The sequence below is a fragment of the Conger conger genome, chromosome 14 (genome assembly GCF_963514075.1).
Source record: "Conger conger chromosome 14, fConCon1.1, whole genome shotgun sequence".
Lineage (NCBI taxonomy): Eukaryota > Metazoa > Chordata > Actinopteri > Anguilliformes > Congridae > Conger > Conger conger.
The window spans coordinates 33,093,423-33,112,175 of NC_083773.1; the positions used below are offsets into that span (position 1 = coordinate 33,093,423).

Sequence of the window (18,753 nt, forward strand, 5' to 3'; positions counted from 1 at the left end):
GGAAGAGCACCTGGGTCCTTGTGCAGGATTGTGGGTAAGGACAGAGGTTAAGCACACAGTCACGGGATGGCACACATCTGATCGACTGAGCGTCTGACCCATTTGAAACGGGAAGCATCGCGGTTTTTTCTTCTTCTGTAAGAATCACGAAAGACTTATGTTAACTAATGGAAGCCCTTACACTCCCCTTGACACTGTACTCGACCCAAAGACGTCGTTCAGAGCTGGGATGGGCTCGCTCGATTGCTCAAAATCCTCCACGAATCACCATGACGGTGCTGGACTTGTCGAAGAAGTTTGTGGGACGATTCTGGCGCGGGGAAGGTGGTATGTGCCTCTCAAAACATCATTCCTTCAGGACCCAAAAGGAATGCTTGCAATCAATCCATTGGGACATAGTCCCATTGCAGTGCAGCTAGTGGGCTCTGAGTCCTGATGTCCCGGGTTTGGACTGAAGTCCTGACTGGACTGTGTTTCTCTTTAGCACACCTGAGGGGCTTTCAGTCTCCAGACTCTCGACCGGTTGATTCTGGGGCAAGCCCTCCACCACTGACCTTCACCCTTAACACTCCAGGCCAGACAGATCACAATCAGCCCAAATCAACACAGCAGCCTCAACTCACCCAACGGCTTTCCCTCAATACCTTTAAGAGCTGAACACAATCAACCTTTGTCACATTTCATCTCAAGGGCTTGTTTTATACTGTTAGAAAGCAGTTGATAAATGATCAGATTATGATCATCAGATTATTTAACAAAAGGTAAAGCACTTAAGAAATATTTTAAAAACTAGTTCATCTTAACTGTGTGTATTTTTACTGACATCCAGCTTGAATACTGACCAAAACAGTATATCAATAACAATGTAATTATGTTTAACAGATAACCATGATGTGATAACGTACAGTATGTGAAAAGGTAATGTATCTATAGTTAATAAGTAGACCCACTTATCAAGATTCAATGCTTTCTAATACTATAAATGGGCCCTTAAAATAAAATGCTACCACAGATTTTGAAAAGCTTTGGGGGATGGGGCAATTCTTTGATTAACCAGTTTGTGCATCTTCAAAGAGGGAAACACACATATATTTTCTTGCTCTGCTTAGAATATGACATTTTGTTGTCTAAGAAAGAACCCCAGGGGGAAAAAAACTAAAACAATCGGGGCAATTAAAAACAAACTGAAAAATAACTGTGGGGGGAGCAGGTCTAGATGTTACCTTCACACCTCTACATCTATTCCAGCTGAGTAGCAGAAGTAGACACGGTCTTTCTGTTCTGCCTCTGAGTGAGGACTGTGACTTATTTTGGGAGGGTGACCTGTAGAGAGATGCCTTGCGGCATTGTACTAGCAGTCTATAACAGTGTAACAGCATTGTTTCCCCCAAAACCGTGTCACTCTCCTGCATACTTTCCTCATCACCTGCCCTCACCATCTTATCATGAAAAGCCATATTAACATCTGTGTTCCCTACAACTGAAACTTATAATAATAATAATTATAATTGTAATAATTACAGCATATAAAACAACCTACCATCAAATCTGCAAAGTACCGGTGGCCATTGTTTTAAATTTAAAAAAAGGTTTATCTCCCTGTATAAACATGGGTCAAGATGACATTATTACATTATCATATGCACTACCCTCCCCCTGCCCTGCTAATACTTCATTATAAAGCATCTCTTTAAAAACAAAACTTGGAGAGAAAAAAAAAAAGCACATCAACACAGTGTTCCATAAAGTGTCTAAAATCCAAGCTCCTCGTGAAGTCACTCCTCGTCTCAGCATGCTCACTCTAGCCCCAGGCTTCGGGCCTTGCTGGGCCTCACACAGAAACAGCAAGATATCCAAACAATAAAGGGAAATAAGTATATCAAGTGAAGACCAAAAACATAATGTGCACTCAGGGTCCTTCTATGTAAACAGTATAGGAAAAAGAACACCCAAAACAGCTCGACAGTCATGGAGGAAGACTGCACAATGTCATTTATGTTACCAAATCTTTAAGGTCCACAACTAACTTTTGGAAAAAAATAAAATAAAGAAAAATATTAATGACAACAAATAATAACCTCCCTCCAGCCACCCTAAAAAGAGTTTGTGAGTCAATCCATCAAATCCCAAACTCAAAACACGGAGGGGAGCCTGACGGACAAAAACAGGCTCCTGGTGATGACATCACAATGTCAAGTGTATCTGATATGTACAGGATGATGACATCAGAGGTACGCAGGGAGGATGTCCCATTTGGCAGACTGTGATGTAATAAAAAATAAACACTTGTTTCATGGTGAAAGAAGCAAAAAAAAAAAAAAGTCCATTACAAACTCCACACTCTCTAAGAGGTTAACCATGGCAAGGCCATCCAGAGTCCTCTGCTTTAAGTTTTTTTTTGTTTTGTTTTGTTTTTGTTTTAAATCTTTTAAATCGGCATAGTTACTGAATTCTTTCTAAAACTGTTCTCGTAAGTAAGTGCTGCCAATCAAAGGTCCATTTCATGGTAAGAGCAGTTTGTATTTTCTCCCGTGTCAACAACAGGATTATTATTCATGTTCCTTACGTTTCTTCTGCGAATCCTCCTTGTCAGAATGGCTGTGAGAGACAACAGCACCGGAATCTTCTCAGCACAACACGGAGAATAAGGATCCGTGCTGCTTTGGAGGCCTGTGCCATTTCTCACCACCTTCGCGTCTGATTTCTTTGCCCTTTTAAAGGGTAGCCTTCTCGTTCAGTTCACCTTATATAGATCTTCTTGCTGTATTCTTACCATTTTTTTTTTCCTTAAAAAAATTCTCTACAAAATTCTGAAAAAGAACAAAAGAAAATGCTGGAAGAAAATGTAAGAGTGGTTCTTCTGCAGATGATGGAAGTTTTAAGGAGATGACAACATTCACCACCCTGTGCGTGACCATGGATCTGCCCGGGCAGGACGCTGGCCTGGAGGAGCCCCCACGGGCAGGAGGCTGGCCTGGAGGAGTCCCCACGGGCAGGAGGTTGGCAGGGGAAGCACAAAGGGAAGAGGAGTGTAGAGAGCGTTTTTGGGGAACAGGGATGTCCAGGGAGGAAGATGGTCATACAGGAAGCCCGGGCTCAGGGTCCAGGGTAGTACCCCCCTCATACCCCACGTCCGTCCCCAGCGGTCAAACTTCAACAGACTGGATCTGGTTCATCTGGGCTCGCATCATCTGGACGCTGTTGAGGATCTTCTTCTGGTGCCCCGCTAGTGTCACCCCGACCCTCAGGATGTCACTGCAGAGGGGAGGGGAGGAGAGAATCACTCGTGAGGGCACTGAGGCAAAGGCATAGGGCCCCTCAGACCCTGCATCCCACGCATACGGTATACACACACCAGTGCTTTACCTTGGAACATGATAACCTTTGCATCACATGCCAGGTTATTTTAAAAAAAGACATGACAGACAACAGCATTCTTTTGTTTTCCTCGTGCAACGTATGTTTTTCTGAGCATATAACAGCCAGTGACACAAGAATTTCAGAAACCAGGACTGTCGCTCAGGTTTCAATTATCAATGTAAGATCATGTCTGGAGATGTACTGGAGATGGAAACAATAAAAGCACATTTTCTGAGTATCATGTTTGTTAAACGAGTCTGCTAAACAAGATTATCATCTTTTATTCTTCCTTAATAACCTTTTCATACTGTTACTGTACCACTGATACTGTTTACAGACATCAGGGCAAGAAGCAGTGCTGTAACATTCTAGTTCCATAAATTGTTATTGGTATACAGAAAAACACTTTCACAAACCAAAAACAAAAACTGATAGCATTTCACAGCTATGAAGAATTTTTGTATCATGTGACTAGGGGTGACTAGGGGTGAAAGTACTGTACATGGATAAAAACAGGCTTTGGCATGTGTGAGCAGTAGAGAAAGGGGTACTCGCTAAGGGAACTCCAGCCTACATCCAATCATGCCTAAGGAATTGGGAGGGTAGCCCTGTCAGAGTCTAGATTGTTCTGGAGAAGGGGGGGGGACTTACTCCATAGTCATCTGGGAGACTACATCAAAGCTGGTAAAGTCAGCGTTGGCAAAGTTCTCTTTGTACTGGCCCATTTTGATGGCATCCAGCCAATCATCTACGGTGCTGAAGCTGGAGAAATCTGGCAGGCTGCGGTCCAGCAGGGGCAGGTGGACACTGAGAGACACGGGAGAGACACGGGTGAGAAACAACTGAGGCGCTGTTTACACGCACACTGAAAAAAACTATATAAACCAATTATTTTAGGTTTTCCCAACTGAAATTTTCGGTTGAGAAATAAATATAGGCGTAAGAAGTAAAAATCGAAGTAAAAATGTTAGGTTTCTTAGGTTTACCCAATGTTAGGTTTATCCAATTAAACATATTTCTCAGTGCAGGTAATCACTAAAATAGTACTGTGCTCTGAATACAATCAAAGAGGGCATACTACCAAACTTACAATGTCTGACCACTATGGAGCCCAGTAGTACATTAGACTCCCCACTGTATTCACTGTCAATGTGGACATCTGCATGCATTCACTAGGAAGACACTTTATCACAAGCCAATCCCAAAGCAACAGAAAGTGCAAGTAACCAACATTACTAAAAGCATCAGAACAGAATAGGCAGTTACACTATACGGATTCAGTACAACCTGATCAGACTCAGCCAATACAGTATAGTAAGTGGAATGAGATATGAAGTGTGCTAATATTCGACAGGATGCCCTAAGTACTAATCAATAAAACAATAAAAAACAGATGGGGGTTTAAAACAAATGGATAAATACATACAGATGGCAAGTGCTATTAACTGTAGCTGCAATAGTGCTGTAATAGTGAGATAGACATGTCTGCATTGAGGACTGGTTAAGAATTGTCCTGAGCAGGCAGGGATGGAGAAGAGGAGAGACTAAGTGGAACAATGCCATCAGAGTCAGACATCAAAAAAGTACAAACAAAAATGTGAAAATATGCCTTGCATCAAAAAAACAAGTGCTATTCTACCCTTTAAAAAAACAAACAAAAAGAGTGAGGCATTCGGTTTAATCGTAGACATTCAGGGGAACATGACATCCACTTAAAAGCTGCTCCACGTTTGTTTTTGTTTTCAGATTTCACAACTGCATTGAATCAGGAGTCGCCTCAAGCATTCAACAAAACGACCCAAGCGATCAAACCAAGAGGATTTTATTTACATACCCGCCCGTTGCCAATGGATACGAAAAAAGAGAGAATGTTCAGTAGACACAAAGTGCACCATGGGAACTTGGAGGGCACTGACCCATGAGTGTGAGGCTTCTCTGCCTGAGTTCTCAGCTCGTGTTTGAAGCACTGTTTCGGTATATGTGGAAAGGTCCTTTGTACACAAACTTGGTCAGGCTTTTGGAGTTCATTATGACAAAACATACCAAAACAACACAGAGACAAAGACAATGCTGCATGTGGCATTTAGCTGGCGGTTCTATAGTTCCATTAAAGGGTAATAAAAAAAAAGCTCTGTTTATCGTCAAAATGCAGGACATTGGTTTTGCATTTCAAACAAACTGCATCATCGCGCAAACGTCTTCTGTATCCCACCCCCTGCAGAGGGTATTTGTCCCATACTTGGTACATTATGTATTGGTTGATTCTTGCAAGACTACCAAACCCGCTTCAGGGGATTGTCTGTACTCAATCCAAGACCCTTGGGTGTTGAAATGCTCCTTTGAAAACAGCAGAGAAGATAGTGTTTTTGTAGGACTGAAAGCACTGGCAGAACATTTTTCCAGAAAATGAGTTATTTATGAATGAAACACATTTTCAGGGCTTGTAGTAGAGTATGACAGATCCTTGGATCTTTGAAGACGCCAAGGTCTTTCAAAATGTCAAGCCATACCCACTCCATAAGACAGGTACGTTTGTTTGTATTTCCGTGTGTGCATTCTTACCCAGAAGACAGCGGGGTCATGGCCTTTAGGCTGTTGGGGTTGCGGATCATCTTGTCCAGGTTGTTGACGATCTGGCTGAACTTGGGCCGGTTGTTGCGGTCCTTCTGCCAGCAGTCCAGCATGAGCTGGTGGAGCGCGCTGGGGCAGTCCATGGGTGGCGGCAGCCGGTAGTCCTGCTCGATGGCGTTGATCACCTGTGGGGGGAGACACAGAGCTCTAAGGGTGTCTAGCAGGCTCTACGAGGACCAACAGGAGGAAAGAGAGCAGAGAGTTCCCGTTGCAGTGTGTCCTGGTCCACGCAAACCTTCACCATCAGCAAACTCCACATGCACTCATCACAAAAGGTTTTACTGAACCATACAGAGGTCTCTTTGTGTTTATTCAGCACGGTCACAGCAGCGTCCCAGAGTGAGTAGGTGAAACTGCTGAAGGGACATCCTCTGAGCCCGTAGCGTCTCATTCTGTGCCCTACGGTCTTTGTGTTCCACCCATTTCTCCTCCTCTCTAACCGACTGCTCTGCCCAGCCACTGCCTGGAGCAGCATCTGCATTGTTACCGTCTGTAGTCTCAGAAACTGGGTCCAGCCCATCGACCGTCACACCAGCGCTCCTACACCGCTCGTTTACCGATGCACGTCACACCACTTTGTTTCAGAACACCGGCGCGATATTTCACTGTCACGACCTTCTAGGAGGTTCTAACCACGCACTCTTTCTTCTGTACGCATTTGAAAGAAAAAAGTGGAATCTTGCAGGGGAGCCAGGTACGTGTCTGGGAGCGGGAGAGGGACGTGTCCGCGAGACGGGGGGTTGGGGGGGGTTGGGGGGGTGGGACTCGATCCGTCTCCTTCATAAATAAACCCTGATCGTTATCTGGTGTCCGGCGGAGGAGGGGGGGCTGGTGCGGATTTGGACTGGATTGGACGGCCGCAAGGCGCCATTTGTCACCCTGACGTCCCGGCTTCTCGGCGACAGGCCGCGGGATGCGGGAGCGGAGCCGGGCCGTAATTTGCCGCGGGACCGCGGGCGGCCAGCGGAGCGGGGAGAGCGATAGACGCAGGATATTAATCAGACGGCAGGGCTGCCTCCTCTCGGGACGTCGGTGGGTCCCAGCGCGCCCCTCACATTTGTTACGGATATTAAACGGCTCCAGTCTGGGGAGATAAGGAAGAGCTAGGTGTCCTGTAATTGAAACCAATTCCTCATCTGACCACCATTTGCACCCGTGATGAGACGGATGATCGCACCTTCAATCCGAAGGCTTTCATTTCTACAGCCCCTGGGACCAGGAGCCTGGATCTGGAGAACACTACTGATGTGAGTTCTGGCTGTGAATTATAGACTCCCAACAAAAAGGGAGAGTAGCATGGACTGGCTTACGTTAAAGGGATATCATTACAAATTAAAAACAGCCCAACCGCCTGCCTACAAACCAAGCACGTGGTCTCACGCTACGTTTTTTGGGCTTAAGACGACGTGTCTGCCGTTCCAGAATTGGCACTGATGGCGGATCAGACACATCCGCTCTGAAACTGTCAGCGCTGAAATCCACGCCACCAGGAAAGACAGCTTCACCTTGCCCAACGAGCATGAAAGCACTTTATTTGCCTGGGAAGGCTTGTTTGAAGAGAGGGGCGACGGCGTGGAATAAGCGAGGGGGGCGCGTGTTGTGGCAGGCGGGAGGGAGGCGGGAAGGAGACCACGCCACGCCGCTGCTCCTCAGCTCATCGGGGCCTCAATTACCAGCCGCTGATCTCAGATTAATCTCATTCAGCCATTTCAAATGAAGATCCCCCCCGTTTGGGGGAAAAAAACACCATCACGAGTCACTAATAAGATAACCGCGGCGATATCCTCCGCCCCCACCTTAGCGCGCTGTGTGTCCGCACTTTCAATTTGAAACGGTTTGCCGTTATCAGCCCGTTAATTTGCTCTGCTTCCTGGGTCCTGCGGGGAACGCCGAGGCGGGGAGATGCGCTCCACTGTGAGACAGTGCCCGGCCGCAGCCGCAGAGAGGCTTGGCAGCGACGGCGGTTCGAGATTAAACACCTGGGCGCAAAAGGCTCCGGTCAGCAGAGAAAAGTGCTGCCTTTGGACAGCCGCAGAAATGAGAAACACGGCATCTGCTGCTGTGCTGTGAAGCACAATGGAGGGAGGGACACTAGAAACCCTCACCGGGTCTACAAAGAGCCGAGTGCCCGTACCTAAGACCCAAAATTAATAAATACTGCGAGCTCCAGAATGACAAAGACAGTTTTTCTCTTGATTTAACTCTGTACTTTTACAATTGCAATCAAACAATTCCCATGTGGTCAAAGAGCACATTCTCATTGTTATTTCAAAAGTTTCTTTATACATTTTTCAGGGTATCTTTATACAATGTGTTTGTCCCAAACAGTATGGAGCTGACAGTATATTATGAATATAATTATGAAAAATAATAATTTAAAAATGGTCATTTTAAGTTTAGAGAGAGAAAAACTACTGTAAAATAATTTTTGCTTGGGTACATTTTGTATCATTGAGTTCTTCCTTTTTATCCCAATGGAAAGGCAAAGCATCCTGTACACAGTTGCATGTGCTGGTTTAGTAGCAGGTGTAACTACATAATGACAAGGACGCATGCTCTACAATTGCATGTGTGAAAAACATAAGGCTGAGAGCTCACGTCTTGATTGGTCATGTCCCAGTAAGGCCGCTCTCCGTAGGACATGACCTCCCACATGACGATGCCGTAGCTCCACACGTCACTGGCCGAGGTGAACTTCCTGTACTGAATTGCCTCCGGGGCGGTCCATCGGATGGGGATCTTCCCTCCCTGTGGACAAAAAAACCCCAGCTCAGAGCAGACGCACCAAACACCCAGCTCAGAGCAGACACACCAAACACCCAGCTCAGAGCAGACACACCAAACACCCAGCTCAGAGCAGACACACCAAACACCCATCCATTCGCTCCTGTATGTTCCACAGATCTTATAGCGTTGGAAGTGGAGGCCGGGCAGAGTGTTGTGGCGGGTAAATTTGGGGCAGGGTGTAGTATGAGAGGTGGATATGTGAGAGTTGGAGGGTGGGCAGGGTATAGTATGAGGTGGTTATGTGAGAGTTGGAGGGTGGGCAGGGTATAGTATGAGGTGGATATGTGAGAGTTGGAGGGTGGGCAGGGTATAGTATGAGAGGTGGTTATGTGAGAGTTGGAGGGTGGGCAGGGTATAGTATGAGGTGGTTATGTGAGAGTTGGAGGGTGGGCAGGGTATAGTATGAGGTGGATATGTGAGAGTTGGAGGGTGGGCAGGGTATAGTATGAGGTGGATATGTGAGAGTTGGAGGGTGGGCAGGGTATAGTATGAGGTGGATATGTGAGAGTTGGAGGGTGGGCGGGGTATAGTATGAGGTGGATATGTGAGAGTTGGAGGGTGGGCAGGGTATAGTATGAGGTGGATATGTGAGAGTTGGAGGGTGGGCAGGGTATAGTATGAGAGTGAGTGGGTGCAGGTGAATTCCGGACCCTCACCAGGGCGCTGGTGTACGTGGGGTCTGACGTGTCATCCTCCAGGAAGCGGGACAGGCCGAAGTCGGACACCTTGCACACCAGGTTGCTGTTGACCAGGATGTTGCGGGCGGCCAGGTCGCGGTGCACGTAGTTCATGTCGGCAAGGTACTTCATCCCCGAGGCGATGCCCCTCAGCATGCCCACCAGCTGGATCACCGTGAACTGCCCGTCGTTTTGCTGCAGGGGGAAAGCCACACATCAGCGTTCTCCTCCGGGGCGCTCGTGGGACTTGTGAGACCAGACATCTGGGCCTGTGGAGTTCAGCCAACCCGGCTGTGTGTTACAGCTGAACAGCAGAGGCCTCTGGAGAAACCTCCAACCACAGCCTCCTGTGGACTTCATCAGACTGACTAAGCAGGGCAAGGTCACCTGCTACTGTGTGTCACCAAACCCTCTTCCCCCCTGTCTCTCTCTCTCGCTCAAACTGCATTCCTGTCCTCTGTAGACCTGTGCCTAAAACATCATACCTCACAAGCTGCACAACATCGCGCATCATATCGCACCCACGACATTATCTTGCTATCCTTAATTGCAGTAGCTACAGTCTGTAATGATTAACTGTCAAACATTATTTATTGGACTTGAAACTATAAGAATGCTGACATATCTTCCAAATGATGTATGCACTTTCATACAGGAGTATTTTGCTATAACACATTACAGTAACTGAGGCTAAAAGCAGACCCTGCTATAGTTATGAATTGTACTCCCTATCTGTTCTGTCTGCTTTGTGGGTTTTCTTTCAACCATCAATTAAAATGGGCTACACTGTTTAATTATTGGCTTTAGCCTGTTTCTCTTGCTTATTGCTTTTATCTCACTGGATTGATCATATTGCCTTTATTGATAACCTTTCTCGCCTCCACACAAAATATATAGATCTAAACATCATATGTCACTAGTTTGTCTTCAACATGTACAGCTTTGCCAATGCAGGTTCGCAAATGTGAAACACAGTATAGCATAGCCACAGTATATGATGAAAACAGTAACAGTGACACTAATACACTCAGTGAGCACTTCCTTAGACATTTATTACATATTTTTTGAACTTATAGGTCTTCTGCTGCTATAGCCTATCCACTTAGAGGGTTGACGCATTGTGTGTTCAGAGATGCTCTTCTTCATACCACTGTTGTAATGTGTGGTTATTTGCGTTACTGTCACCTTCCTGTCAGCTTGGACCAGTCTGGCCCTTCTCCACTGAGCTCTCTCATTAACAACGCGTTTTTGTCCACATCACTGGATGTTTTTTGTTTTTTGCACAATTCTCTGCACCCATAGAGACTGTTGTGCGTGAAAATCCCAGGACATCAGCAGTTTCTGAGATACTGAAATTACCCTGTCTGGCACCAACAATCATTCCATAGTCAAAGTCACTTAGATCACATTTCTTGGCCATTCCGACATTTGGTCTGAAAAACAGCTGAACTACTTTACCACATCTTGCATGATTTATTTAGTTTCTGCCACACGATTTGCTGATTAAATATTTGCATTGACAAGCTGTGCCAGTCCACCTAATAAAGTGGCCACTGAGCGTATATGCTGTAATTACATAAATTGCCTACGTATGAAAAAAGAAAAACAAAATAAGGAGAATTACTTTTTTAAATCAAATGACTTATGAATAAAAATGAAGTTTCCCTGCCCTTCCTCATATTGTTTGAGCCTGTCTTTCTGTCTGTCTTTCTGTCTGTCTGTCTCTTGTCTGTCTCTCAGCTCACTCTTCCCTCTGTGTTGTGGCGAAACCTGCACAGAGACAGCTCCACGTTCTCAGCATTGATATTTCCAGCTAAACGCTGTCAAGAGCTTCTGAAGCTCCACTCCCAGTAGAGGAACAATCTGCTCCAACATGATCTGTGTGCTGTCAGACATGCCACCCGACAGTATCGCAACGCTCAAGACGCACCCGATATACGCTTGTGAAGACGAAAAATTACAGTATCGCCTAAACAAAGAAATGGAAACAGACGCTACGTGTCTGCATGTTTGAGCAGTAACCACATCAAACTGTCAGAAGACTGAGGTTTTCATAAAATTCCTCAGTCCCTTTCTTTCTCCTTCAAGCAAAAAATACACCTTCATTTTCCTTTTTATGTCTCTCTTTAATCCTGATTCTCCTCCTCCTCCAGAAGTCTCCTGCCTCCTAAATCTCCCGAGTCAGTGATCCCAGGTGACATACACAATGACAGTACGGAGCGATATGACAAAAGCTGACAAGTGGAGAACCAGGAGCTTATTACTAATCCAAACTGCCCTAACAGAGACAATTATGTTACTATGATGTCTCGCTGAAGGAGTAATTAATTATCTTGTTTTGAATTTTTCTTCCTTAGAAGAAGCTCCAGGTGGGGGTGGTGGACTTAAATTCACATTCTTCCGTGTACTGCACATTATCATTCCTTCCCACATTTACAGACACCCTGGTCCTGAGCTTACGTGCTTCACAGGTATGCACTGACCCAAACACAGACGGACATTAACTGACACAATTCAAGTGTTCAATGGCACAATTGGAAATGGAAAAGACAAATTTCTGAAAGGATAAAGTCACTCAAAAACAATAACATTTTTACCATTAGCAAACGTGCTATTTTCTATGCCTGTTTTATTAGGCCCATGGTATATTATAAAATAGTGCTGCTTGTTCCCAATTATAGAGTTGGGAAGAACTCATGTTTAATGACACGTATACAGTACGTACATCAATATGCATGTTTTCAGTTTCTTACCATGTTCATGATTTAAACAATTGTTCATGTAAACATGTACGGGTGGTTCTGCCCTGTCGTGTCAATACGATGTCTCGACATTTTTAGCTGCGTTTCCCTTGCCTGAAAGTCTCATATTTCAGCGGAAAGTCGTTGCCAAACACAATATGTCCATGAGACTTTGGTGAATGGTTTGGGGAGAATTGTATTACAACGGCAATTATATTTAGCTATTATTATGATTGCTTATTATTAAACACTTTGACAGACAGATGGTCATGTGTTAAAAATAGGGCAAGAAAGCCCAATTAATGATGTTTTAACCTTACAGATGTGAATAAATTGTGGGTGCATAGCGGTAGATTTTTTTCCCCTAACCACCTCAACAGCATGCGCTCTTCATGCAGGGAGTGGTGCAATGAATAACACCTTTTCATGCCATGCAGAGATAAGTATGGGCAACATAGTCTGCAAACTGAATACTGCAACAAAGGAGGCCTACTGGTATATATTAATGAGTAATCAACAGAACAACCGAGATTATACATTAAAGCTAATGATTACTGCAGACTGTTTCATACAAATAACTTCAGAATTGGAGAGCAGTCACCAGGTATAAAATGACGAGAAAATTAGGTAACTGAAATGGAATGGAAACCGCAGGCTTTTAATGGAACATGGAGCTATTTATGTGTTTTTCTTTTCTACCATTGAAATAACTATGGTGTTCCCAGCACTGAAATTATGTACTGTGCGAACACTTCTTTGGTCTCTGTAACTGACTGATCAAAGCTAAATAAATTAGGAAAAATACGTTTATACATTTTACATTTTAATTAATCAACCGCATTTCCCATGGACTTCAAAGGCCGTCCAATTAGGGGTGAGCCTGTGTAATTACATGCCTGTGGACATTCACTGCCTTTGTTGAAACACATAGTGACGTACAAATGACATAACTGACTGTTGGTAATGGAGGGCTACACCAGCCGCCAAAAGTCTGAAATATAATTTTTCTTCCAAAGATTTTGGAAACTCTTGACACTGTGGGGGGGTTCAGCTTAAGTGCCACAGCAGATCCAGTGTGTCATGAGTAAAGTTTGGATTATAAAACATTTACATAATCATACACTGCGATTAGTGTGAGTCACAGCGCAGTGCGTTATACAGGTTTAGGCCGTAAGCCGAATGAAAAGGCTTAGTGCTGGAAAGTGAAGACAAAATGGCACAGGGATTCAGACACTCCTATCAGTCTTTTACAAGCTGTTCCTCGGGTGTCTTACTGAGGTAACAGAATGCTGAGATGTACGAGACAGCACTGCCTCAAACCGGCTAAAAGACTGCATGTACTATATCACGAGCCAGTCCAAAAAAGACCAATGGCTGTGCAGCCAATCTGTGTAGCATCTCGCTGCTATAGCTTTAGCTGTAGAGAATGATAGGCTAAGATAGATATATGCTGTTAGTGATTCTTTCTTGGCACAGCCCACAGATATGACATGTCTGGATACTTCAGAGAAACTCCAGGAGGGCTGTTCATCAAACAGAGGAGGAGAAACTGATGACAAGGGCGATAAACGGAACATATTGCTATGCTATGCTGTATGCGTGTGTGTGTGTGTGTGTGTGTGTGTGTGTGTGTATGCGCACATGTTTGCGCTCCTGTTCTTTGCTTTCAGTGCAGACCCCATGTTCTGAGGGCTGTATCATTAGTCTTTGTGAGCAGTTCTGTACTCTTTAGAGATAAATAAAGACGGACAACGTGAGAGAGCGAAACACAGAGAATAAGAAATAGAATGACCTTGAGAGGGAAAAAGTCAATACTGTAAGAGGCAGAGATACAAAGCAGAAAGTTGGGCAGAGAGTAGAGTGTAAGAACAGAATAGAGTGATGGTTAAAGACAGAAAAAAGAGACAAAGAAAGAAAGACTCACTCGGAGGAAGGAGTCCAGCGAGCCGTTCTCCATGAACTCGGTGACGATCATGACTGGGCTGCTCTTGGTGACCACGCCCTCCAGGTGGATCACGTTGGGGTGGTCAAACTGGCCCATGATGCTGGCCTCGCTCAGGAAATCCCGCCGCTGCTTCTCCGTGTAGCCCGACTTCAGGGTCTTGATGGCCACGAACATCTCCCTCTTTCCTGGGAGCTTCAGGTTCCCACTGCAGACTTCTCCAAACTCGCCTGGCAGAGACAGCAAAGGGACAGGAACCCCACACAGTCGGTCTCTTCTTAGGAATGACAGTGATCTATAAAGCAACTGACTGAGGGATAAGCAGGAAACATTCATCTCCAACTGTAGGACTGGTAGTCATAGCAGACCCTGTAGGTCCAGCTGGCGTTGCCTGCACTGAGAGGGGTCGAGGGCTCGTTTACCTGCGCCGATCACCTGCTCGATCTTCACACAGGAGATGTCAATCTCCTTGGCAAACTCCCGTACAGCCTCGTTGGGGTCCTCATATGTAAACGGATCAATATAGATCTTCATTCCTGGAGTCACTTGGAAAAAATAAACAGGAGCTATAATATTCACAGCTCCGTACACACCAAACAATTATTTCACGTATGCATTCGCACACACATGCACCACTGCCTGTGAATATTATGGGTAAATGAGTTAGTATAGGTATACTCCAGAAGGATTTACGGTAAAATAGAGAGTGAGTGGTTACTGCAAGTGGATTTTGGGTAACGGGGCAGTGAGCAGTGACTGAAGATGAATCATGGGAAACAGGGTTGAATAAGGAGTAGCTGAAAATTGATTTTATGTATCTCAAAGAGTAAGGGGTTAATACAGGTGGATTATGAGCAACATAGACGGAGAGATAACTGCAAAAAGATTATGGGCAAGAGTAGGGGGATACTGCAGGTGGATTATGGGAGTACATGCAGGCATGTTACAGGGGACTGAGGTGTTATTGAGTATGAGAGACACTGAGCTTAGATATCATGCTGACAGGCCTGGAAAGTGTGTAATTGATTACTGGGCTGTATTCAGATGGACAGGCTAAGGCAAGGCAGTATACTGTCCTTATCCACGCAGGGGAAGCTGAGGGTGCCAGAGTGGAGCATTTAACGTCATAGAGCGAGGCGCTTATCACTGGGTTCTGCTCCAAGAAATAAATTGGCTCTCTTAAGTCCAGATGCCAGGTAAATAGGCTTAAGATGGCCTTTTGGAAATGTTGAGGGCTTTATGAATCCCGGGCGCCTAATCCGATTATTCTGGTTCTGAAGGCCATATCTGGCTCCTGACCGTTTCTGATGACTGACTGATTTATTCATGGCCAGAGACCCTGCCGATCCAACTAACTGTACGAGGCAGGCCAGGCACAAGGCCGGATGGCGAAGCCGTTTCCAGGATACACAAGCGGCCTGCCACAGGCGTAATAAAATATACATCAGGCAGGACTCGTTTTATCCAGGAAGAGCACTTTATTAAAAGTTGAGTGCCTCATGTGAAAGTACTCAATTAATTGAACCCGGGGAGAGTGGAGAGGCGCGCGGAGGGGGAGGGGGAGGGGCAGTGCCGTGTAAAGCATAAAATCTCAGACGTTATAAAACTGACATGTGGCAGACATGAAAAACACTGCACAGCGCCACATATCATCCACTTCTGCCTCCCTGTCCATCAACACATCTAACATGGCTGCCAGGGCCCACGGCCCCATGTGGACCGCAGATCCTATAAACCGCATCTGGGCAGAAACGGCGTTGTTCCAGGTGGAAAGTTCTAGAGAACTCCACGGGGGGACGTGGAGGGACGTAGAAAGAAGACAGAAGCAGATGTAGGAGTACAGTGGGAGTGTGAGTCAGTGATTAGCCTCAACAAGACGAGCGCAAAAATTGATGCACGTACAGTAAGTAACACGGTTACGAGGGAGAAATGAACAGCAGGGAATCCTGCTGTCTCTAGTGGTGCCTCGGGAAGAGTGAACGGTGCCGTTATCACAATCAGATAGCATTGATTAGCCCGCGGATGCTGCCTGGATTGATAGGCGAGGTAAGAACGGGGCAGAGGGGGGAAAAGGAGCTCTGCTCTGCATTTACAGTTAGCTGAGTGAGGAAGGGAGATAAAGTATAAGCCTTCTTAAAGATCAGTCTGTTTTAAATCATCACTTCTGCAGGGAAGGTGCCATTTCAAAGTCTCCTCCGAAGGATTTGCTTTCTATAAATGGAATCCTGTACCGACGGCCTGGACTGTATGCATGTAGAAATGGAATAATTTATAAGCTGCATTTCTTTAATATTTACCGGGAGCATTGGGGCAACGATATCTGTTCAAATGCAAAATAAATAAGCAAATAAATGCATGAATCATAACAGCTATGGCAGTAAAAAAATAAATCTGAAAATATATGTTCACAAAGAGCTCCAAGAGAGAAAGTGAGAAAGTGAAAATGAGAGAAGGAGCAAGAAGGAGAGAGAGCGTCTGAAAGAGAGAAAGTGAGCGAGAGATACATTTACATTTATTTATTCAGCAGACACTTTTATTCAAAGAGCTGTACACAAAGTGCATACTGAAGGTCATCGGAACAACTACAGAACACAGCTTCGGCTAAGGTACAATTCACATAAGGTACAATTGAAGTATCAGTTGTCTACAGCTATGGACATCAAGCCTAGTTCACATGCTAAATATAGGCCAAATCAGCAAGTATGGCATGTCAAACTAGAAACGTGGCATGATTCAATAGATATGGTAAACTACTGCGCCAAGATGGACACAAATGCAGTGCGAGATGAAGATACAAAGCCCTACAAACAAGAGAGGGCTAGAATGTCAAGACACAAGTGATATATGAGTGATACTAGATTAGGGTACTGTGGTGTGAGTGGAGGAGAAGTGTTAGCCAGTCATGGTGCTGTTTGAAGAGAAGTGTCTTTGGATTGCCATGGAAAATGACTGGGCAGTTCTTAAAGGAATGGGTAGGTTGTTCCAAGGGTGGAGTAGCTCTGGTGTGGAGAACCACTCCACTCATGCAGGTGGGAGGAAGTCATTAACAGGTGTGCAGGGTTGAATTATGTTGTGTAGGTAGACAGGTGTGCAGGGTTGAATTATGTTGTGTAGGTAGACAGGTGTGCAGGGTTGAATTATGTTGTGTAGGTGGGCAGGTGTGCAGGGTTGAATTATGTTGTGTAGGGGGGCAGGTGTGTAGGGTTGAATTATGTTGTGTAGGTGGGCAGGTGTGTAGGGTTGAATTATGTTGTGTAGGTGTGCAGGGTTGAATTATGTTGTGTAGGTGTGCAGGGTTGAATTATGTTGTGTAGGTGTGTAGGGTTGAATTATGTTGTGTAGGTGGGCAGGTGTGCAGGGTTGAATTATGTTGTGTAGGTGAGCAGGGGATGTCTTGTAGGCCAGAGTCAGGACTTTGAATCTGACCCTGGCAGCATCTGGCAGTCCGGGGGAGTGAGCTCAGCAGGGGCGTATAGAGGGAGATAGAGAGTGGATGGGGGGGCAGCAGGGGCGTATAGAGGGAGATAGAGAGTGGATGGGGGGGCAGCAGGGGCGTATAGAGGGAGATAGAGAGTGGATGGGGGGGCAGCAGGGGCGTATAGAGGGAGATAGAGAGTGGATGGGGAGGCAGCAGGGGCATATAGAGGGAGATAAGAAAGCGGACAGGGGGACAGGTTGAGGAAGAGGACGGGGTGGGGGGAGTTACTCACTGTGGCCACTGGTGTAGTGCTGCAGTTTGTCTGTGTACTCGGAGTCCGCCCTCTCGAACCCTCTCCTCCTGGGGGAAACACAAACCGCTATAGCGCTGGTCTGGCACAGGCACGAGGGCAACGGGAGCCGCGGTGAGCAGCCTGTCAGTGCCCCGAGCCTACAGACCCTGTCAGTGCCCTGTGCCTGTGAAGCCTGTCAGTGCCCTGTGCTAACAAACCCAGTCAGTGCCCTGTGCTAACAAACCCTGTCAGTGCCCTGTGCTAACAAACCCTGTCAGTGCCATGCGCCAGTAAACCCTGTCAGTGCCCTGTGCCACCCAACCTCGTCAGTGCCCTGTGCCAGTGAACTCTCTCAGTGCCCTGTGCCAGGAAACCCTGTCAGTTCCCTGAGCTAACAAACCCTGTCAGTGCCCTGTGCCAACAGACCCTGTCAGTGATATGAGCCAGCCAACCCTTCCAGTGCCCTGCACCAGGAAACCCTGTCAGTTCCCTGAGCCAGCCAACCCTGGCAGCTGCGTACCCAACAGCCACGTGGGGCATGAGTCTCGTAAAAACTTGCCTTTTACAAGCTAGAGCGCAGTAACAACAGCTTTAATGAAGCAGGAAAAAACATCCCAGCTTTACGGGACAGGTCCGCCCCCCAGTTCCTGGCATCTCAGTTTCCGGCTGAGTAACAAAGAGGAACGAGACCCCCTGGCACGACCGACTCGGGAACAGGACTGACTCACCGGTTGCAGACGATGATGATGACCACGATGGCGATGAGGAAGACCAGGCCGGCTGCGGCAGAGCCGATGATGAGGGGTAGTTTCTCCTGCATGCTGGTGTTGTATTCCTCTGTGAACATGAGAAGACACACTGTCAGTCTCGCACACAATCCCCTCCCGCCCCGCTCGATGTTTGCT

The 18,753-nt window shown here is 46.0% G+C and overlaps 1 protein-coding gene across 1 annotated transcript in view; it reads right to left on the reverse strand.

The window, feature by feature from the left end:
* Positions 1-410: 410 nt before the first annotated feature.
* Positions 411-18,753, reverse strand: part of LOC133109515 (ephrin type-B receptor 2-like) — a 139,382-nt gene continuing 121,039 nt past the window's right edge. The window contains exons 8-16 of the mRNA XM_061218845.1: positions 18,577-18,685; positions 17,849-17,916; positions 14,561-14,683; positions 14,121-14,368; positions 9,435-9,650; positions 8,590-8,739; positions 5,923-6,116; positions 4,012-4,167; positions 411-3,255 (exon numbers count right to left, since the gene is read on the reverse strand). Coding sequence (XP_061074829.1) covers positions 3,147-3,255; positions 4,012-4,167; positions 5,923-6,116; positions 8,590-8,739; positions 9,435-9,650; positions 14,121-14,368; positions 14,561-14,683; positions 17,849-17,916; positions 18,577-18,685 — 1,373 coding nt within the window. The 3' untranslated portion in view covers positions 411-3,146. The remainder of the gene's footprint in view (positions 3,256-4,011; positions 4,168-5,922; positions 6,117-8,589; positions 8,740-9,434; positions 9,651-14,120; positions 14,369-14,560; positions 14,684-17,848; positions 17,917-18,576; positions 18,686-18,753) is intronic.